The sequence below is a fragment of the Talpa europaea genome (assembly GCF_964194135.1).
Source record: "Talpa europaea genome assembly, chromosome: X".
Lineage (NCBI taxonomy): Eukaryota > Metazoa > Chordata > Mammalia > Eulipotyphla > Talpidae > Talpa > Talpa europaea.
This window is the reverse complement of record NC_140081.1, coordinates 95,196,810-95,219,154: the sequence shown is the minus strand read 5'-3', so window position 1 is coordinate 95,219,154 and position 22,345 is coordinate 95,196,810. Positions and strand designations below refer to the sequence as shown.

Below are 22,345 nucleotides of genomic sequence, written 5' to 3'. Positions count from 1 at the left end.
AGGGGGGTCGGGCCTGCGTCGCCCCGTGGCGGGGGCGCCGCGGCTGTGGGAGAAAGGCCGGCGGGGCCCGGGGAGGTCCCCGCCCCGCGCACCTCCCTGGCGTGTTGCGAAGGCTTTCCCGGCGGGGCCCCCGGCGGCGCAGACGGAGCGTGCGGGGTCTTGAGCGTCGATGGCCGCTCTCTGGGCGGGCGGGGGCGGCGCTCACTCGCGGCCCTGCCTGCCCCACAGGAGACGATCGCTTCTCCTGGCCGGCATGAGTCTGCAGTGGACCGCGGTGGCCACCTTCCTGTACGCGGAGGTCTTCGCTGTGCTGCTGCTCTGCATCCCCTTCATTTCTCCCAAGAGGTACGGCCTGTGGGGCGGACGGGCGTCTGGGCGCAGGGCCGGTGGGCCCTGGAATCGGGGCCGGCAGGGAACAGGTCGAACCTGTCCGGGCTCGGGGTGGCAGCGGTTATGCTTATTCTTGCCAACCTCCTGCACAGTTGCGCTTGGGCACATCTCGTCCAGCTTCTCTCTCCTGCATCCTGCTTCCAGCGCTTGGGGTGCTGGGGGCGAGGGGTGGTAGAAGACCTCTCATGGTGCTGGGCGGATGCCTCCTGCCTCCCCGGGCCCCAGGGGTGCAAGGGGTGGCATGGTGAGATCCAGGAGACGTGCACCACAAGGCCACGTTGTTGGCCGAGATGGTGACTTCTGTCCTCCTAAGTATTTCTCTGGCGTGGCGCAATATCCTCTCGGGCCTTACCCGGCCTGGAAGGAGACTGTGGTCCCTTGTGATGCGCAGATGGACTGTTAGACTCGAATCTGAAGTTATTAATTATGTAATACATGAGCAGTAGACTTTTACTTTATTTTTCTGGTAAAGATTTATTTATTTGTACAAGAAGCAGGGCACAGGCCAGAGGCGCGAGAGGCTGAGAGGATTCACCAGAGACAGAGTGGGGAACAGAACAGGTAGACCGACGACATACACCGCTGAGGGGAGCAGCGGACGAGGCAGGAGAGGTGTGCCCTGATATGTAGGGTTCTCGCCAGCCGGCAGGCATCAAACCCGCGCTGCAGAGGCTGCGGACAGCTTCACCACACGGCACTCAACCGCCTGTGCCACAAATAGTACACTTTTATTTTTTTTTTAATAGAGGCATGTTTTATTTATTTATTTATTTGTTTAGTTTATACATGCACTGGGTACAGTCAGAAGCGCGGGAGGGTGAGAGAATTCACCAGAGCCAGAGCGGGGAGCAGAGCAGGCAGAAGGACCGAGGGACACTGCTGAGGGGAGCAGCGGGCGGCAGGAGAGGTCTGCGCGCCATGCGGGACCCTCCTCCGGTGGCCGGGGAGCAGCCGGGGATCGAACTGGCGCCGCAGAGGCCGCGGGCAGCTTCGCAACCCAACGCGCAACCGCTGCGCCACCCGGGGAGGCCCAATAGTACACTTTTAAATTTGAATTTGGAAATTGCAGATAAAGCGAAGTGTCCACAGGTTTTTTTTTTTTTTTTTTGGTACTGTTTTTATGGAGGTAACAACAGTTTACAATGTTGGGTATCATTTGCGGGTACAGGTTCACACCCCTTTGGATGTATGTGACAGCACCGCAGCCACCACCAAAGCCCCAGTAGTCCTCCAGCACAGTCCGCAGATGTGGAAACTGCTTTTAGTGAGCAATAGTGCCTCTGACGTGACATGACAGGAGTTCTGTTATGTGGTTTCTGGAATCTTCTTGCTGGAAGCGTGATCTGAATCTGAAGTGCAGCGATCAGGGTCCCCCTTGGAGCTGCAATCTGGGGAGCGTTGTAGGACTACCAGCCTGGTTTCTGCCAGAAGTGAATGGGGGAAGAAGGCAAAAGAGGGAGAGGGAAGGGGGCGCTTACAAGGGAGGGGCTTGCGGTTCTTGTCAACTAAAGGCTGAATCAGAGCCTTGTCAGTTGAGATTCACACCGACCAACCAGTAAAGAGAAAACGCTGCCAGTGGACTTTGGGACTCGGCTCCGATAAGAGGGCTTCTTGCCGATGTTCATGCAGGCCGGTGGCGACAGCGTGAGTGCGCCGGCCTTTTCTGAAGGCTCTTTGCTAGAACTGCCTCCTGCCATAGTTATGGAGGAAAGTGAAGTGAAGGGAGATGTGGGGTTCGTTTCATAAATGTTTCCAGGTGGTGAGGATCGAGGTGAACTAGGACTCGTCACGTGAACAAGCCCCTTACGTGATGCACGTGAGGCAAGCAGTATGAATGAGATGGAAAGCAAGCTGCCCATTCCCCTCCCCCGGGACCACCAGTGTTTAAGACTTGGGTTTTCTAGAAATTCCCATACATGGATGTGCATCCCTCCTCCCCCCGCTTGACTGGGTGGCACGTGGGAGAAAGGCAAGCGGCTGAGGCCGAGCCTGAGGACCCCTGTCTTCTTTGTCTTCACAGATGGCAGAAGATTTTCAAGTCCCGCCTGGTGGAGTTGGTAGTGACCTATGGCAACACCTTCTTTGTGGTTCTCATCATCATCCTCGTGCTGCTGGTCATTGGTGAGTGACCCCTCCCTGACCTTGACCCTTGGCTGTCGCCTCTGCTGCCAAGCATGTTGTGTTCCCATGTAGCAGTTTTGGCTTTGCAGACACAAACCACTCAAGAGCCCTTGTCTTTCTTGAGGAAGGAGGCTCCCTTCACCCACAAAGCTGGTGTTCCTGATGGCCAGCAGGGCACTCACTTTGACTAGCAATCTTGAGGGAGGTATCCTTGTGACGGATGGCCACCGAAGACTCTGGAGTGGCTCCTTAGGTCATTCTAGAAGCCAAATTGAGATGGGAGCTGGCCCGTGCCGCCCTCGGTCTGCAGCGCTGCTCCCTGGTGTCTCAGAGCAGCACGCGTCGTCTCCTTCGAGGCATGAGCTGCCACGGAGATGGGGAGGCACCCCGGCCGGTCGTGCTGCCGGCACCAAGAGGTCTGGCGGCGCATCCTGGTGGTAGATCCCTGACCTCTCTGGGGCTGGGTCAGAGCTGGTGTCTTTTCTGGGTCTGGCCCTGAAGGTTCTTCCACTCCCATACTGAGGTGTGCATCAGCAGCTGGAACAGGTAAAGAGTTCCGAGGCACACTCAGGGCTGGGCCGGGGCCCGGGTGGTGCTGAGGTGGACGGCAAGCCTTTCATGACATGGTGGTGTGACCGGAGGCCGGAGGGATTGCTACAGCTCGAGTGTGACTGCCAGCGTGTGTTGTGCTGTGGTGAGTCATCATCGTGGTCCCTGCTTGGACTCTGCATAGTATTTCTTTGTCTCTGCCGCTAATGGTGGTCCATGAGCGGTGGTGCCCTCCTCCTGGGTCCCCAGCACATACTCGGCAAGAGGGCACAGCCCCGCCCACTGGAGCAGCACAAGTCTCTTCTCCTTGCTCGTGTTTCCTGGCCCTGATGGGATGTGTTCAGGCAGGACTGAACAGGCCAGATGTGGCCTATCTGTTCCCAACTCTGGAGGGTGGGTGCCAGCTGCTCATAGGCCTTGCTGTTCTTGAAATACTTGGCAGAGCCCTAAGAGGCAGCAGCTCTTTCCAGTCAGAGTTCTCTCCTGGAGTGGCCTCAGCCTGGAGGGGGCGGCAGCACATGGCATCCTCCCGTGCGAAGAGCCAGGCTACAGAGTTTTGGAACTGAGCTTGTGGGTGGTTGCTTGTGGGTGTGGGAAGGAAGCAGGGAGGGACTCAGCTGAGAGTCCCACCCCTGCCAGGACCATGCTCCCCTGCAAAGCAGATTCCGGAGCTTAGCCCAGTGGGCCCAGAGGCTCCGTGCAGAGCCCGGTTGTTGGCAAAGGTACCGTTCTGTGGGGTCGAGAGGCTGCTCAGAAGTCAGAAACAGATGTCTGCTACCATGACAGCCTGCTTCCTGTCCTGGTGGGAGACTAATTTAGAGAGGCCTGTGGAGCCTTCCACAGGTGGAAGTGTTAGCTTGTCACAAGTGCTTGGGGCCGGGGGTGGCGGGGGAGTAGCCAGTTAGAGCTGCAGCCCTTGTGGGCCTTGGGTCTTCACTGGGAGGGGCTGAGGGCAGGTCTAGCTGGGGTTGGGGGGATGGGGGATCCTGATGAGGGTGGAGGGCTTGAGTTAGGGAGGGCTGCGCTCTGTGGCCTGCTTGGGGCCTGTGGCCCGCTTTGGCCCACCATCCCCCAGCCCCAGTCTGCTTTCTCCCATCGATCAAGGTGGTCCCTAAGGTGGTGGGGCTCCTGGATGCAGACGACAGTATGGAAAAACATGTTTTTAACCCCTTAAATAATACATCGTTGTTTTAAAAAAAATCAGCAGTTGAACTGGAAAGGTAAAGCCCTCCACAATCCCAGGTCTCACAGGTAATGGCCATTCACACTTGGTTGTGTGTTTCCGTGGACTCTCTTGATGCCATTGTCTGACCGGAGCGCGATGTGCTGTTTGGGAGTTGATCCGGACCACGTCACACGCTGTTCGGGACTGCTTTTTCTGCTCGCTGTATCCCAGAGATCTTTTCCTGTCCATCTCATTCTTTCTAAAGACTGGTGTTTTGTCTCGTGGTTATAATTTCATTCCCTCTTTGTGGGCTTTCTTGACTTCTATTTATGCAGGTGCTTCTAGGACCACTTCACAGTGGTAGAACTGATGAATCCAAGGGTAGAAACATTTGGAATGACAAGATTTGTTTTGGTTTGGGCCCTGAAACTAAAAGACCTTTGAATGGGGTCCTTGAACACTGGGCATCTATTTTTCACAGTCCTGGAGGCTGGAGAGGCCAGGGTCAAGGTGCCATATTTGGTATCTGATGAGGGCCCTCTTTCTAGTGCACAGACGCCCGTCTTCTCGTGGTGTCCTCAGGTGGAGGAAGGGGCAAGGGAGCATTGTGGGGTCTCTTTTTTTTTAAGATTGATTGATTTATTTATTTATACAAGCACTGGGTACAGTCAGAAGCGCGGGAGGGTGAGAGAATTCACCAGAGCCAGAGCGGGGAGCAGAAGAGGCAGAAGACCCGAAGCACACTGCTGAGGGGAGCAGCGGGCGGCAGGAACGATCTGTGCGCCATGTGGGACCCTCGCCCGGTGGTCGGGGATCCAACCGGAGCTGCAGAGGCTACGGGCAGCTTCGCAACCCAGCGCTCAACCGCTGTGCCACTGGGGAGGCCCGTGGGTCTCTTTTATAAGGGCATTAATCCCACCCCCACTCACGAAGGCTCCGCTCTCCTGACCTAGCTTCACACTGAAGCCCCACCTCCTGATACCTTTGCATGGGGGGTAGAGATGTCGGCATAGGAACTTGGAGTTAGGAACATTCTATCCATAACAAATTGCTTTACACCCTGTTGGCAGTGCTGGAGAGTGTTGGCTTCATGACACAGATTAGACCAAGCAGTCTAAAACCGGAAATTCAGAACAGACGGTACCTGCACAGAGATGCCGTGCCGCTCTCCTCCTGGGTGTATCCAGAGCCTTCTTTCAGCAGATCTTAACATCTGACTTCAAAAGATGTCTTGGTGCCTCTCGGGCGCAGAGCTGCTCCTGACTTACCAGTTACGTGCGTGCCCATGTGTCCAGAACTGTGGCCGCCCGGGAGGTGCAGCGGAACAGACTTATGCTCTGCGGAGTGTGTAGTCTAGTTGGGGAGTGGGGAGCCGTGATCTCAGATGAGGAGCGTGACTGACCGTCAGTGCTTCAGCCAGGGGCACTGCGTGCCTGCCACGCACCTGCCGGGGGTGCACGTGACGGGGGTCTCTCCAGATTTCTGGTATATTCGAGGTTTTGAGGAGCATAAGTACCTTTCGTAATTAGGGTAAAGCAGTCAGGAGCTTGTTTAGGAGCTAAGGAGCAAAGCCCTTACATCCTCAGCAGGCGTCCTGGGTCTTGACTCGTAGGAGGTGCGAATCTCTTCAGCAGGCATTTCCAGAAACGGGCCGACCTGGCCTTCTCCACAGGGTGGCTGCTGGTGCACCCGACTTGAGTTAAACAGAGCAAGACATTGGGGTGCCATGAAAAGGGGAGTGGCCCTTGTGGCCAGCAGCACTCTGGACTCAAGTGCGGTTCGTGGTCTGGTAGGATGGGGCTGAGGTGCGGGGAGAAGAACTAGAGGAGAGTGTCGGTCTGAAGGCAGGGCTTCCCCAAGGTGCCTCTTGAAGGGGGACAACTGGGCCTGCTCACCGGGGAGCCTGGTCTTGTCCGAGCGGAACTAAACACCCTCATTCCCGTCCTGCCCCGCTACAGACGCAGTCCGTGAGATCCGGAAGTACGACGACGTGACGGAGAAGGTGAATCTGCAGAACAGTCCCGGGGCCATGGAGCACTTCCACATGAAGCTCTTCCGTGCCCAGAGGAATCTCTACATCGCCGGCTTCTCCCTGCTGCTGTCCTTGTGAGTGCCCTGGGTGGCTGGCCTGTGACTCTGATCCTCCGGTCTGTGGCCTTGAACCAGACACCCCATCTGTGTTAGGGGAGCCACGGTTTCCCTTGAGGCCTACCGATTTCCCTCCCGGCACCCCTGCGGCAGGGTGGAGAGTGGGAACAGAGTGAACAGAAAGTCAGGGCACCGGGCTCTGACTCTGCTGTCATCTGCCTCTTCTCGGGCAAACGCATTACCAAGTCGCTCTCTGGGCGGAAGTCGAAGTCCATGACCAGACGTTTCCATCCTCTGGGAGAGGGCCTTCGGGGCCCAGGTTAAGAGGGCCCGTTGAACAGGGACTTTTGTGGCTGGGGTCTGAGGCTCACTCTGTCCCTTGGCCTTTCCCGGTGTAGTGATGCCACGGGAGCTTGTGGTGCTCCCGGCAGCCTGAGCAGTTCCCACGTGTGTCCTTTGAAAAGGTTGAGCGCGTTTGTCCGGCTGGGGGATGGTACAGTGGGGGAGGCCTGGAATCGCGAAGCCTTAGGGGGCAGATCACCCCTGTGATGTGAGGTTGGTCTTGGACCCCTTCTTAGTAAAGGAAACAGTGACCCTCAGGATCAGTGTGGATTCACCAGTAGCCTTCAAGTGATCTGTGCGGTGCTCAACCGCCTGCACCACCTGGGAGGCCCGATCTGTTCGTTGTTAGAATGTTCTAGGAATCTGTACTTGTTCCTAGCCGAGGAGGCAGATTCGGTATTGCCGCTGCAGCCTTGAGGCGCTTCTCCTTTGTGCGATCCCAGCCGTGGAAATGTTCCTCCCAGACTCGATACCCCACGGCCCATAGGTGGCTGGCAGCGAGCCCTTTTCAAACCCAGCCGTCAGCTCTTGTTCCCATCCCAAAAGTCACGCCTGCTTGCTGGGAAAGGAACGCACCCCCAATGGCAGAGGCTGCGGGACTCGGGCAGGGGTGTGTGGCGGCTTCCTCCGGGCCTCGAGCCGGCGCAGCGGGCTCGGTTCGGAGCCTTTTCATAAACCTTTCCATGAAGCGTGACTTTTTTCTTAAAAGAGCCACCGGCTTTTTTGGCCCTGCTTTGACTTGCCTTTTTCACCCGACAGTACGTCTTGGCGATTTTTCCAAATGACTCACGCAGATCTCGCTGGTTCCCCTTAATGGTCACGTAGCGCCCGCGTGGGTTTTCACCCACTTCCCATTCATGGGTGTGCGAGCTGGTTCCAAGTTTTTCCTGTTAAAAGTCACTCTGCCACGTCTGTGCTTTCCAGCCTGCCCTCTTGCGCGTTCCGTCCCTCCTACTCTCGCTCCGCTCAGTGGCGATGGGGCGCCGGTGTTCTCTCTGCGGGCAGGCCCTCGCCCCCGGCTGAGTCTGCGCTCAGGGCAGTGCTTGCTGGCGCTGCTCCAGCCCATCTCGTCTGGGCCAGGCCTCCGGGCCGCCTGCAGCAGGATTCATCTGGGCCTGGACGTGGTCAGATGCTTTGGAAGCACTTAGCGAACCCTCACTTTCCTCCCATACCCTGTTGGTTCTTTCGGAAACTGCTGTTGCATGGGGGATGTTGCGTGGGAAGCCCTGTCTTGGTGGATGCCCGCTTTCACCTGCAGCACATGACTGACTGGGCACCCCTCCCAGCTGCTGGGCGTCCTTTCAGTGTGGGCACCTCGTGAACTCGAGTTAGATGGACGCTTGTGTGAGGTGCAGGAAAGAGCTGCCTCGCCCTATTAGGTCAGCATTGCTTGCACTGTGAGAAATGTCTCCTGGGGTTGCACCTTTGGCCTCCACAAGCATGTGAGCATTACGCTACCTGAGGCCGTGTGGGGCTGCTGTCATAGGAGGAATAATAAGCTCTGTGGTTCGGGGGATGGGCACCCAGATCACCCTCAGCAGACTGTATTGGAGTTACTCTGGCAGGGTGCCCCTAATGCTGTGGGTCACAGCAAATATCCAGGCCTGCCTCTGTTCTTGTGTCTGTCCTTCGGGGGGCTGGCGTCCTGGGGAGGAGGTCGTGAGATTCGCCAGGAGACGGGCGCCTCCAGACCAGGGCTCCTTCTTCGGTGGTGGTGTGCCTCTGGGAACCCTCTCCCCTTGCCTGGAGTGTTCTTACCTGTGCAAGAGAAGGCTTATCTAGGAGGCAGGACAGCCACAGCTGGTCTCTCTGTGTGGGCCGTGAGCACTTGCTGGGCTGTGTTAGTGTGGCAGCCTCCCCCGAGGGCCTGCGAACGAGAGGAGCAGCCCCAGAGCGGCAGGGCCTGAGGTGTGCGGGTTCCTGCGGGCCACAGCTGCCTTCCGCCCCTGTGCAGACAGCAGCCTGTGGGTGTTGGTGTGAGCTGTGGGTACTGCGACGCTGCTTTTTGGTCCAGCCGACTTGTGACCTGCACCGCCAGTGAGCCGAGCTCTCCCGTGTCCTTCCTACTTGCTCTCGTGAGGCTGGCAGCTCAGCTGCCTGAATTCCTTCCAGACCCAAGATGAACGTCAGGTCAGGAGCGTGTAGGCCTTGGAGGAAGATGAAGCTTTCAGTGAACAAGAAAGTGAGTTCTTTGAAAAGCTGCCACAGCCGCTCTTGACATACTTTTTGTCTGTGCCTTTCCAGACTTTTCTACTGCAGTAGCGGCTGCTTGTTACGCCTTCCATGTGCTAGGCATGTAGCTGCAGGGAAGAAAGTGAGGTTCAGAGAAGATCAGAGCCTTCTCCACCCAGAGCTGGTCATCGGCAGAACTGAGAACTCAGTTTAGGGGCCGCAGCACCTGGGTGCTTCTGTATGGAAGCTTCATGCTTTTAAGAATGGGGCCTCCTGTCACTGTCACGGAGGAGCTTGCCTTTCTGCCCCACTGAGTTTATCACCAGCCTTGACCTTGTACAAGCAGTCCAGTTCGAGCACCACCATGTGTCCAGCCAGCTCCCTGTCGATGGGTGTGGAGCCCAGCTCCCCAGTTTCTGCATCGGAAGCAGTGGGGACCCCTTGCCATTGTCATTTTATGTGTGCCTCACCCCCTCTGGGTTCTTTGGGCTGCCTGGTCCTGTTCAGAGCATGGCTTGCCTCTTCCCATCTGCCTGTCTTGTCCATGTTTGCAGTTTCTTTCTTTTTTTTTTTAATTAAAAAAAAGAGATTTATTTATTTATACAAGCACTGGGTACAGTCAGAAGCGCAGGAGGGTGAGAGAATTCACCAGAGCGGGGAACAGAACAGGCAGACTGACGAAATACACTGCTGAGGGGAGCAGCGGGCGGCAGGAGAGGTCTGTCACAACATGTGGGACCCTCGCCGGTGGCCCGGGATGGAACTGGCGCTGCAGAGGCTGCGGGCAGCTTTGCAGCCCAGCGCTCAACCGCTGCGCCACCAGGGGAGGCCCTCTTTTTTTTAAAAAAATAAATAAATAAATAAAAAGATTTATTTGTTTATTTATACAAGCACTGGGTACAGTCAGAAGCGCGGGAGGGTGAGAGACTTCGCCAGAGCGGGGAGCAGAGCAGGCAGACCGACGAAATACACTGCTGAGGGGAGCAGCGGGCGCGGCAGGAGAGGTCTGCGTGCCATGTGGGACCCTCACTGGCGGCCCAGGAACGAACCGGCGCTGCAGAGACTGCAGGCAGCTTCGCAGCCCAACGCCCAACCGCTGCGCCACCTGGGAGGCTCTCTTCTTTTTTTTTTTTTAAATTCAATTTATTTATGCATGCAAGAGCTGGGGTACAGGCCAGAGATGCGGGGGGTGAGAGAATTCACCAGAGACAGAGTGGGGAACAGAACAGGCAGACTGACGAAATACACTGCTGAGGGGAGCAGCGGGGAGACAAGAGAGGTCTGCTGTGCCATGTGGGTTTCTCCCTGGCCGGCCGGGGATCAAACTCGGCTGCAGAGGCTGCGGATTACTTCATAGTGTGGCGCTTAACCCCTTGCGCCACCACGGAGGCCCCATGTTTGCAGTTTCACTGACGGGCCAGGTTCAGATCAGGGGCGCGTGGGCCCAGCATGATGGTGCCACAGTTTGTGTCTGATGCCATGCGGTCAGAGGGACCTGGTGGGCCTTCCCATCAGTGGGCGTCACGGTCGGAGCCAGGTTCCTGCTCAGCAGCTGGGTGTGGGATGGGACGGCGCAGGAGTCCCATCCGGCCTCCAGTTGGAGGCCCCTGGAGTGAGCCGCTGCAGCCTGAGCCAGGGCACCGTAATAGCACAGGAGCGAGGGGGACAGAGTGGAGAGGTGCCAGTGGGCTCTGGCAGCCAGCGTGAGAGAGGGGAGGAGCCAGTGGGCCGACCAGCCCTGCAGCTAAGGTACGGCTAAGGTGCAGTGTTGCTGCCCTGGGCGCCCGCGGGGTGGCACCTGTGGCTGACCCCGGGAGGATGCCTGTAGGCCTTGTGGGAGGGAGGAGCAGCCAGGGCCTGGGCCAGGAGGGGAAGTGTGCGCTGGGGGGTGGCCACTCCCCGGAAGCCGGCTAGAGCAAGGGGAGGAGAAGGAAAGGCGGGGAGAAGTAGGACTGGGGCGCAGTTTGCAGGTTAGTGGACAGGGGGACGTGGCAGCAGGCAAAGCTCCAAAATGGGGTCAGGATCAGAGCATGGTAGGGGAGAGTTCAGCTGTTGAAATTTGGGTGAGGGGGAAGCTGGGCTTCTGCCACGGGCTCTGGGGCCTGGCCCGTGGCTCCTGCCTCTGAAGCGTGTGGGCTCTGACTTGGGGCTGTTATCTTCTGTGGGCCGGGCCACAAAGTTTGAGGAGCTCTGTCCCAAACCAGAAGCTTGGGGGTGCGGTGCTCTTTTTTCTCATCCCACGTGGGTCCCCCCCCTCCACTGCTCCTGTATGTATGTATATATATATACGCGTAGTCTTTTAATTTTGGTACCGCGCGCAGGATGTCACATTGGTCTCTGCACTGCCTGGTGTCCTGGTCAGCAGTGCTCCACTCATGTTGCGCAGCCGTGCTGCAGACGCTGCATCGGGCAAGCCTCATGTGAACTGGGACAGTGGGGGGCCACCGGCCGGCCTGGCTTCTGCACTGCCCTTGCTGTGAGGCAGCCTCTCCCCGCCTTCCCAGGGCACAGCTAACAGCTCAGGGAGGTCCCGAGAGGCAGGCTTTGCTTGGGCCTGGGTTTGAGCCCCCGTCCGGTTCCTGGCTAGCTGTGTGACCTCAGGCAAATCCCTTACTGTCTCTGAGTGGGCTCTCACCGTGCAGTGGGGGTGGGGACACCTCTCGTGCACTTGGTGTGAGGCTGGAGGTAACGCCGGTCACACTGTCTGTGGGCCTGGTACGTGGGGAGTGTGTAATAAACGCTGTTGTCGCTAGCACCCCGAGTAGCGAGGTGCCACAGAGTTCTGTGGGAGTTTTTCCACCTGGGCGAGCCAGGCCTGGGTAGGGTGGGGCCCCACTGGAACAGCTTGGGCGGGGCAGGTAGGCAAGGAGGGCAGAGGTGACAAGGCCTGCTCTGGGAGAGCCTGGGGCTGCCGGGGAGTTCTCAGTCCTGGCTGCCTCTCAAATCACCCGGCATGAAGTGAAAGCAAAATAGAGACCAGCCCCCACGGGCGCCCCAGCTTCAGCAGCAAGCCCTCTCTGCATCTAGCCTGTGGCTCTGGGTGATTCTGAAAGAAATCTCGGATGCCTTCGAGACTTGTTCTTTTTTTGAAACATAAGCCTGCTTTCATGTAACCTGCAGGACTTGGGCTGCGGTTCCGCAGCAACAGAGAGCCGTTCGTGACCGCTCTGCTCCCAGCCCCTGCTTCCTTGCGGCTGGCTGGTGACTCCTTGGTTTGCGCGTTGCTGTCACTCTGGGTGAGGCATTTAAGGGGCTTTGACATACCGTGGCTCGGGCCTGGCCGGAGCTGAGGGCTTTTGCTGTGGGAGCGCTGCCGGGAGGCCCGGCCCAGGCCTGGGCCTTCAGTTCCACCTGATTGGTGTCCACCCGGCGCGCGGGGAGCTGCCTCTGTGTCCTGAGGGCTGTGGGCTGCTGCTGCAGTGGGAGGCCCTGACCGAGAGCCTTTGTGATAAGTCCGTGCCTGTCTAGTCCCCCTGCCCCTGCCAAGCTCTCCCTACTGCTGGTAGTGTGCCAGTGTCCTTTGGGTGCTGAGCCTAGGAACCTCTTCTGATAAGTGGGCACCGGTAAGCGGGGCTTCCCTAGGAGGATGCCAAGGACCATCTGACATGCGTCAGCACCAGTGTCACAGTTCTGTTACAATATGAGATTGTTTGGCTGCTTCGCTTGGACCCAAGAGTTCTGTTTCTCTTGCTCTGGGAACAAGTGGCGGTGACCTTGTTTGGGGCGGGTTATGAAGCAAGCAGGCTTCCTTCTTGACTCCAAGGTCACTAAGAACGTGAAGTGTTTGGGGGGCTCCTTTCTCTGAGGCCTCGAGGCAGAGGAGAGGGGAGGCTTTGAGATGGGAAGGGACCCATGGGCTCCCCCAATGTGGCACTGGCCCGCCGAAGGGGCTGCAGGGCATGGCTGCCCTGGGGGCCAAGGCGTGCGGCTGGCAGGCCCGAGGAGTGTGGGAAGACCTCGTGTGGCTGGTGGCTTCCGTGTCGGGCAGCGCACTTCAAGCCGCCCTGGCCTTTGTAGTGCCCTTTGGACTCGAGCTCCGTGTGCCTGTTGTCCAGGCCTGCCAGGCACATCAGGGGTGACGGCTGCCTCCTTCCCACACCCTCCAGGGCCCTTCCCAGTCGCTGGTGGGCCCCCAGGGGTCTGAGCCAGCTAGTCCCAAACAGCCTCGCCTGTGTGGCCCGGCCGTCAGTCATTCTGTCCCCAGCTGCCCCTAAGCCACTCAGGTAGCTGCTTTCCAAAAGGTGGCACGACAGAACCCCAGAAGCAGTTTCCTGTGTGCCGACTCCTACTGGGGAGGTGGAGGTGGCCACCAGCTACCTGCTGCCGACTCTGCACTGGCGTGCCTTCACCTCCTGGGGCTGTGGGTGCTGCCCAGGCGGGCCTTTGAAGTGGCCAATTTCCCAGACTCCAGCCCCCTGCCTACTTGCCCAGCCCGTGTCCTTCGCGGAGGAGGTGGAGGAGGAGCTTAAGGGCTGAGGCGCGCTTGGCAGCTTTTGGGATTTTCCAGTAAACACCTTCCTTTCGTCTTGCTTCCTCATTTTCCCGACTGCTGGCTCTTTTAGGGAGCGTTTCCTGGGGCTTCCACCCTATTTTCCCCGTCCTACTTTGCCCAAAGCCTCTTCTGAGGCAGCACCTGGCTCTTGGTGCCCTGCCAGGTGGCTTCCTGGGCCCTGGTTTTCCTTGGCCAGCTGGGCAGCCTCGCCCAGACTCCTGCTCCCCTGGCGCTCCGCCTGGGACGGGGCTGCAGTCTGCCCGGAGGGTCGACAGGTGGCGCTGTGACACCAGCTTCCCCTTTGCGGGGTCGGGGGTTAGTAGGGTGAAGGAGTTGCTTACCTGCCTGTGCCTTGGGCACGTCCTGAGGGTTGAGTGGCCCACTCACCGGAGGGTGTGGCACGGAGGAGGGGCCTGGGAAACGCTAAGTGCTCCCTGGCAGTGGTAGGGGGTTCACTGCAATCCCAGAGTGTTCTGGTTGGGACTGGCAGGGCCCCCCCCCCCACTTCAAGGAAAGCGAGTCTGCTGCGAGCGGGCGCGAAGAGCGAGCGAGCCTGGCCGCGCCATCCAAGTGCTTGGCCCTGTTTCTGGTCCACACAGAGTGTCCGTGCCTCCCGCTTCCTCTCGCGTACTCACCCTTTCCCGCGCGCACGAGCCCGCTCGGCCGCCAAGTTGAACTCAGGGGAAGGATGTTTGTCTGCCCAGGACACGCAGCTTCTCTTCAGCTGGAGCCTTGAACCTGAACCTTCGGGAACCCCTGGCTCTTGGCTCGTCACCTGCGCTGGCAGCAGGCGCGGAGCAAGGGCTGTCGCTCTTGGGTGGTAGACGTGGGCCCGGGGAGGGGTGAGCCGGCTGGGATCTCTTGAGCTATTGTGCCCTGGGAGCTTGGCAGCTCCGCTCCTTCCCCTGTGCGTCCCGCCGGCGTGGGTCTGGGCCCGGGGGCCCGGGAGGGGACTGACAGGGCAGTTGAGGGCAAGAACGCGGGGGCCCAGGGTGCAAGGGACAGGGATGTTCCAGAAGACCGCCCTCCTGGGCGGGTTTGCTCTGCGGTGCCAGGGTCCCGGTTCTTGGATCAGCTGGGGCCCGTGGGAGCCTCCTGCAGACCCAGGGAGCGTTTCCCACCGGCCCGCTCAGCTGCCGCTGTGCCCCAGCCTGGTTGGCTCCGGCCGCTGTTGCCTGGCACGCGGTGGTTTGCCTGACCGGTACGGTCCACGTCTGCCTGCGTCCTCCGAACCGCTGAGTCCAGCGAGAGCTGGGGGCCCGGACCCACTTTCTGTTCCGGCCTCATCCTTGTGGGGGCAGGAGAGGCATCATCTCCAAGGCCCCTTTTCTTCAGCGTGTTAGTTCTGGGGGCGCTTGGGCCAGTCCCCGGCCTGAAGGCCTTCACAGCGGGGCAGGCCGACAGGGCACAGAGAACAGTGCAGAAGTGCCAGCAGGAGGGGTCCGGTGGAGCAGCCAGATGGAGGTGGGCGCTGGGGCTGGTCAGGAGAGCCCATTGGGAGAAGCTGGTGGTCGAGGGGGAAGCTGGAGTTCTCGAGCAGCGTGGGAGAGGCCATGAGCGGCAGCGCGAGGTAAGCAGAAGCAGGCATCCCCCCGGCAGGGCGTGCTGGCTGCCACTGGAGCCGAGCTCGCGAGGGGAGATGGGACCGGGAGCCAGGCAGAGGCCGAAGGTGCTGGGCAGGTGGCCTAGAGGGGACAGGATCAGATGGGCTCGGAGAGAGGTCTCCTTGACTTTCCTTGGGGCCTGGACGCAAAGCTGTGGGAAAGAAGGGGTGAGGGTCACTCCCAGGCAGTGGCCTCTCTGGAGGTGACTAGCTGATGGCCGACTCCGGAGGTGAGGAGTCAGTGGCAGTGACGGTTGGTCGTCGGGAGGAGGAGCGGGTTTGACAAGGTGACTGGCCCTCTGCCCCAGAAGCTGCACAGCTAGCGCCCGAGGCCGGGGTGCAGGGCCGGTGCTGGTGGTCCTGCTGGAGGCTTGGCCCCGCGCTGGCACAGGTGGAGGACGGAGCAGGAGACAAGGGCTGGGGCCAGCTGAGAGGGCTTGGCCGAGGGAGGTGTTGGGGGTGTCTGATGGGGTATACTGGGGGGATCCAGGGTTGAGTGATGCAGAGTCGTGCTGGGACAGATCGGAGAAACAGGGCTAACAGGATGGGTGGGTAGGGGACACCCTCACTACAGGCCGGGGCTGAAAGTGTGACCATGTCGATGGCCAGGTTTGCAGGTGCCCCCGGGCGGTCTGTGCTGGCGTCTGCGTGTTGGCCCTGCTTCTCCATGGCTGGGCGGGCGTTGAGGAGAGCGGGGCTCCCCGCGCCCTGCTGCTGTCGTTGCCGCTGCCCTGGGCCGGCCCGTGGGTAACCGGGGCGACGGCCACGGTCACTTGCAGCACTTCTGGAGCCCTGCCCGCGTCAGCCGCCTGCCTGGCCTCGGAGTGGGAAGAGTGTCACCCTTGGGCTTGCCCGCCCCTCTTTGCCCGCTGGGTCCGCCAGGTGGCATGCGTGCCCCCCGACCCGTTTCAGCTGGGAGGAACGGTGGGCTCCCCGTCCCGGCTCACAAGCGGCCTGCCCTCGGCTGGGGGGCTGGGCTTCGTCAGACTTGCCTTCTCCCCGGGCCCTCCAGGGAACCTGCATCCCGGCCTGAGAAGCGGGCTCGTTGCTCCCTGGCTTCCAGACGCTCCCTCCACCTCCAGGGCTCCAGCCCAGTGGGGGGCAGGCTGGTCGGCACTGGGGGGCTGAGACAGGGAAACCTGAGCCCTGGGCCACGAGGTCCCAGCTGCTAATTTTAGAGAGCACATGTCACTGGAACCTGTCCCTCCTGCCAGGAGCCAGACCTGGCTCTCCCTGTGCTGCCAGGGGCCCCTGGAGCCTCGCCCCCAAGCAGGAAGCCCCTTGGAACCCGCTGCCCTCGGTGCTCCCTCTCGACTGGCCTTGCCAGGCCTCAGGCCGCGCAGGATGCTCACCTGGCCTGCCCCCCCCCTCAGCCGGTGTCGCGCAGTCTGTCTGCTGTGGCGGGGGCGGGGCCGAGCACGCACTTGGGTGTGGAAACAGCCTGAACGAAGCTGCGTTTCCTCTTGGTGGCCCCTGCACACACCGTGCCTGCTTCTGAAAACTCTGCAGGCAGGGCGAGGGTCCCAGCCCCCCCTCTTCTGACCCTGTGAGTTAACTTGGCTTCCTCAGTGAATGAAGGGGTCCTTCCTCTTCCCTCTGGCTAGGTAACATCTTGGTGCAGGGCTGGCTGCTGGGCAGTGGGGCTGCGTGTGTCCCCAGCTGCCACCTGCTTCCCTCTCGTGGTGGGTCTGGACGTGGGACATGTGCCTGGGCCACGAGACTTCGTCTCCTGCCCCCCAGCCCTGGAAGACCTTCCTGAGGCGATGCTGTCCAGCAGCCGTGTTGTGGCAGCTGCCTGGGCCCACGTGTTGGGAGGGGGCTGGGGGGGGTCATCTCCACCCTGCCTCTTACTTTGGACCTGGGCGTGGTTCCCAGGTCATTTAGAACATGCAGTGGCTGCAGCCCAGGCCTTGGGTCTGTCAGATGGGAGTTGGGATTCCAGCCATGTCAATTTCTGATTTTTGACCTTGACCACTTGTTTTAGCCTGCTGAGCCTCACTTTCCTCTTCTGTGAGATGGGGACAGCGACAGTGCCTTCCCCTATGGGTGGGCACAGGGATTCAGCTAGCCTGGCCTCACAGGGAGGCAAATGGCCCGGTCCTGGTCAGCACTGGTGGCGGGGAGGGGGGTTGGTCCAGGCCCTTTGCTGTGGGTCCTGCCCACCTCAGCTCCCAGGCTCCTGCTTGTACCTTCAGGGCTGGCGACAAAGGCAGGCTCCTGGGCTCCTCCTTTCCCCTGGTGTTGCAGGAGCCAGGCCAGCAGCCTCTCACCGCACAGTGACAGTCTGAGAGGCAGGTCCTGGGGGGAGGCAGACTTGGGGCCGGAGCAACCCAGAGATGTGCACGCCAGTCACCTCTGGCTTTCTTTTGCTTGCTTCTCCCTTTTTCAACACCTGCAGCCTGCTTAGACGCCTGGTGACGCTCATCTCCCAGCAGGCCACACTGCTGGCCTCCAATGAAGCCTTCAGAAAGCAGGCAGAGAGTGCGAGCGAGGCGACCAAGAAGTACATGGAGGAGAATGACCAGCTGAAGAAGGTGTGGGGGCCTTCCTGGCCCTGCCTCGCAGCTGTGGTCTGCCCGGGCGTTGTCGAAGCTGACGGCGAGGTCGAGGGGCAGCCAGTACTTCCCAGTGGGGGCTGTGGGGATTTGGTGGGAAGGGGCGGCTCTACCCACTGCACCCAGGTGGGCTCCCGGCTAAAACTGACTCCCTGGCAAGCTGAGTCCTGTGTGAAGCGTGAGTCAGTGAGAACAGCAGAAGGGACCTAAGGCCCCTGGGTGCCTGAGGACAGCTCTCAGCCAGGGAGGGAGGGGAGGCCAGTCCTAGAAGACTTGCTGGAGGAGGCGAGGTGTGAGCCAAGCTGGCACAGAGGCAGGGACTGGGGCTGATAGGTAAGGGGGCGTGGGATTGGCAGGGCCGATTTCGGGGCTCCCAGACCTGAGAGAGCCTTGGGATATGGAGAGAGGAAGGAAGGGCCTAAGTCAGTTGGGGGGACTGGCAGAATTCCCCAGATGATAGCAATCGCGTCACTGATGGACTGGTCAGCTCCACAGAGCTGCCGGGAAAGGAGGCAGGGCCGGGGGCCAGGGCGGGAAGGGCATGTGGCCTGGGCAGCAGCAGGTGGCTCTGCTGGCCCTGCCCTATCCCTCGGCCGGTAGCCACACCTTGGCCTTGGCCGGGTGCTGGGAACGAGCAGTGGCCTAGTTCCGTGCTGACATTTCCGAGGGGCAAGTGCCCAGGGCAGCTTGAGGAATCACAGCTCAGCGGGGAGGACCCCCCCCCGCCCCGCCTCCCCCGTCCATCCTGCTTGCCCTCCCGGGTCACCCAGTGCCTGGTGTGCTTCGTAGGAAACAGCAGCAGGAGGAGTCAGGCTGGATAGCAGGGATGCCGAGAGGAAGGTGGAGGAAGAGAACAGGAGCCTGAAGGCTGACCTGAGGAGGCTGAAGGACGAGCTTACCATCAACAGGCAGAGTGAGTGGTGTCTTGTTGAGGGTGCCCCTTGTCCCCTTGGGCCAAGGTATCAGTGACAGGCTGACGTGTGTGCACAGGAGCTGGGCGGCATGAAGCGAGTTGGCTGCCCACTCGTCCCGCCCCAGCAGTTGGCTTGGCAGTGCATATGGGGTCCCACCCAGAGGCCCATGGAGCCCCAGATGCCCTCACCCTTGGGCTAAGTCTGGAACATTGCACCCACCGTGGGGCTCAGCGTGGGCACTGCTGTCATTGGGGGTGGGGAGGGCGGACGCAGGAGGCTGACTTGGAGCTGGTGGGGATGGTCCTGTCTGCTCCCCTCCTGAAGGCGGCTCCTTACATGGTGCCCTGCTCTGCCCTGATGTGCTCAGAGTGTTCATCCTGGGCGCTCGCTGTGCTGAAGTCACTTCCCCCTGGGCCCAGGGGTGTCCCTCCGTGAAAAACCAGTGTGTGTGTGGGGGGAGGGGGCTTGGTATTTTCTGGCTTCGCTTCAGGGACCCTTGAGACAGTCGCCAGAGCTTCCCTGTGAGGATTTGTTGTGGAACGTCTCGTGGGTCGAACCAGGCCCATGGCTGATGTCTCCTCCCTCATGGCCTTCTCATTTTGCCTTCCTCCTCGTTTGCATCTTCTCCAGAGCTGCAGAAAGCCGAGCACGAGGCCCTGGCCATGCGGAAACAGTCCGAAGGCTTGACCCAGGAGTACGACCGCCTGCTGGAGGAGCATGCAAAGCTGCAGGTTGGCCTGTGCATCCTGTGGTGGCTGCTCCGGGAAGGAGGCCCCGACACTCAGCTTTCTTCGGGCCCAGCCACAGGCCGCGGGGCAGCCCCTGTCTGCTTGGGCCCCCTCCCCATGGGGGACCAAGCTGGCTGCTTTCTCCTCTCTCTCTTTCTTCCTCCACCTTGGCTGAGTTTGACTGGGCTGAGAGGAGAGCCTGCCCAGCATGCCAGCCTGGCCCAATAGCCAGAGTCCTTTTGCGACGGGAGAGGTGTGGCGTGGGCAGTGGGCTTGGCCCATTGTGCTACACCCACCTCCTGTCACGCCCACACTTGTGCCTCTGAGAGGCGCTCCTTCCCTTACACATCACCCCCAGTCCGTGGTGTGGGCTTCTGACTCAAGTCCAGGTCTGCCAAAGGGCCTAGTCGGGAAGTATAGGCGCAGGCGACTCCCGGGCTGATGGCCGGCAACCTGCTCTCCTTCATGTTGGAGGTGACGTGGGCCAGAGAGCCCCACCTACTCCTCCCAGCCTGGTGTCACTCCTCAGACCACACGTAGAAGCTTAGGTGGCCCTGAAATTGGGTGCAAGGGCCTGTACGCAGCCCGAGCTCTGATACCTTTATTTGGGCACCACAGCAGGCGGAGAGGAAAGGCCCAGCCCTCAAAGGGGAACGGACACCCTCAGCCTGGGCTGGCTCCTGGCAGGCTCTGTAGGAGGGATATGCGGTTGGGTGGAGCCTCAGCTGGACTTGGAAGGGACTTGATTGTGGAGGCTTCCCTGGGGTGCAGGTGCTGGTAGAGCGATAACCCAGATGGGGGGCTGGCAGGGGCTTAGTGCCCGTGAGGGCTTGGCGGACCCGCCCTGGGCAGTGCTCTTTGCTGCTGTTGCTGGAATGGGGTCTTTGGGTGCTGCCCAGAGTGGGCCCCTGCCGCCCTGCAGCTCTGCGCTCTCTCCCCTGCAGGCGGCTGTTGACGGCCCCACAGACAAGAAGGAGGAGTGAAGGCCCCTTCCCGGCCCGCCGCCGGCTGCCTCCCGGCCCGCCCGCTGCCTCCGGAGCCTCCTCGCCCTTGGTCTTGGGTTTGCTCCCTCTGCTTCCAACCCCTCAAGCCGCTTGAGTTCTGTTTCCCCCCCCCCCACCCCACGTTCCACAGGGGCGGGCTCAGCCCAGTAACATGGCCCCAGCCGGCGCCCAGCCCTTGGGGGGGAGTGCCCGCGGCTGGCTGTGCCGGGCTTGCTTCCTGCCGGGCTGAGGTCCTTCTGTGCTGTACTTTCAAGTTACTTCAGGGCTCCAAGGCCTGTTTTCTCTGGTCCTGCCGGAGGCGGGCGGAGGGAGCAGGGGAGTGTTTCTCTTGAAGGCAATTAAAGTTATGATGTTGCTGGTGTGTGGTGTGGCTCAGGCTGCCAGGGCCTGCTGTTCCCCTCCCGAAGTGACCTGGACGCGGCCATAGGCCGCTTTGAGACCCCCGTCTTGCCCTGGAGGCCGGCAGGATGTTTCCAAGGCTCACTCAGCGCCCCCAGCCCCCCGGCTTCCGCTTTCTTTACATCCTAGACCGGGCCCTCCTCGATGGCCACTTGGGACTGCACCCTGTCACTCTTTCTGGGGGGTGGCACTTGGAAGACTCAGTAAATCAGCGGGACTTCTGGGCGGCAGACTCGCCTGCTGTCTCTGGGTCCTGTCCATCACTTTTGGGACAGATACCATGTGGCAGGGTGCCACCATCCCTTCCGGCCCCGCCCTGCAGGCTTGCAAGATGACCTCTGACTACTGCCAGCCGACAGAGGAGACTTGCCCTTGACAGTGACCTCCGGCTGGCCCAGGGCAGTGCTAGGTTGTGGCGAGGGACTCTGGGTGGGTGGGGGTGTCCCCCTCACGTCACCACAGCTGGCTGCAGCAGGTGGCCTGTGCCGAGCAGGGCCCGGTATTTCAGGCCAGCCTGAGAGCCAGGCCTGGGGCAGAGGGCCTGGAGCTACCATGGTCGCTGTTCTGTTCTTAACATGGTACTTTTACCCTCTGCCACCTTTGAGGGCTCAGGGAAAACCTTTTGGAGTTGGGAGGGCTGAAGTTCTACGTGCTCACGGCCAGCCATAAACCCATTTTCTGGTGGCCTGTCCCCGTGCCCCTCCCCCACCCCCCGGCCAGTCTGTGGTGGCGTCAGGGGCAGGGCGCAGCTGACTCCCTTCGGTTGCTGTGCCAGGGCCGAGGGCTAGTCCCACTTTTCCAGGAAATGCTCCCTGACTACCCTGACCTCCCTGGGCTCACCCTTCTCTGAACTTCTAGAGGCCAAAGTCTAAGCAGCGTACCTGTAGGTTCTTCCCTGGCCAGCCCCGGGCTGGGCCCCAGGGGAAAGCTGCCCCAGCCACGCCTTGAGAGCACTCTGTCTGGCAGGGGATGAGGCAGCAAGCGGGCAAAACCCTAATACCTAGAAACCAGAACAGCCACCCAGGTATACTGGAGGGCCAGCCGCGGCAACGGGCCGCTCAGGGGACCCAGCTTTCCACAGCCACTCCATTGCCAGCTGCTTGAGGGCAGATGCCACTCCCTCTGGGCCCCTCAGTCCCAGCTCTTGAGCACATGGGCCAGTTCCTGAGTAGAGGTGCCTGCCCCCCCTGCCCCCGCTCCCAGGGCCTGGGCCAGGCCCTCCCACCTGTCCAGCCCTCTCCTTGTGATGTCTTTGGTGGCATTGTGGCAGGTGGCTTGGAGGCCATTTGGCAAGAGGTGACAAGTACCTGAGCCAAGCCACGGTGGCAGTCAGGCCGCGGAGATGACACTGAGGCGTCACCGTGAGTAGGGTGGGAGCCCAGAGAGCCTGAGGCCGGCTCCATCCTTGGGTGGCATGGAGTCACAGGGACCTTTGGTCTCTTAGGAGAGTCTGCTGGAGAGTGGGGAAGCAGCTGGCATGCTGCTTCCTTAAGGTGGTGGGCAGGTCAAGAGCAGAGGGTTTGTGGAGGGGGAAAATGTTCCAGAGCTGTGGCTCTGGGTCTCAAGGCTTAGTCAAGTCAAGCCAGGACTGCTAGGCTGAGGCATCTGGACCCCCGGCCCCCACGTTCCCCCGTCCCCGGGTTCTTTTTGGTGATACCAGAGTGTGACCGCAGGCTCGCCCAGAGCCCCCTCCCGCCGCCCCTCCCAGCCCGCCGGCCTCTCTGGCGACGTCGTCGTCAGTCCCCGGGCTCCCCTCTGGGGGCCTCCTGCTCCTCCGTGAGCCTCCCCTCGCCGTCCACCTACCTGGGCGCCCCGCGAACAGA

At 60.7% G+C, this 22,345-nt stretch overlaps 1 protein-coding gene across 1 annotated transcript; it reads left to right on the top strand.

Moving 5' to 3' along the window:
• Positions 1–82: 82 nt before the first annotated feature.
• BCAP31 (B cell receptor associated protein 31) lies at positions 83–20,485 on the top strand. The gene is made up of 7 exons (XM_084258535.1): positions 83–345; positions 2,411–2,511; positions 6,184–6,331; positions 17,321–17,456; positions 18,267–18,390; positions 19,022–19,122; positions 20,064–20,485. Exons 1-7 carry the CDS (start codon positions 170–172, stop codon positions 20,100–20,102), a joined length of 825 nt encoding a protein of 274 aa, XP_084114661.1. The 5' UTR covers positions 83–169; the 3' UTR covers positions 20,103–20,485.
• The last annotated feature ends 1,860 nt before the right edge of the window (positions 20,486–22,345 follow it).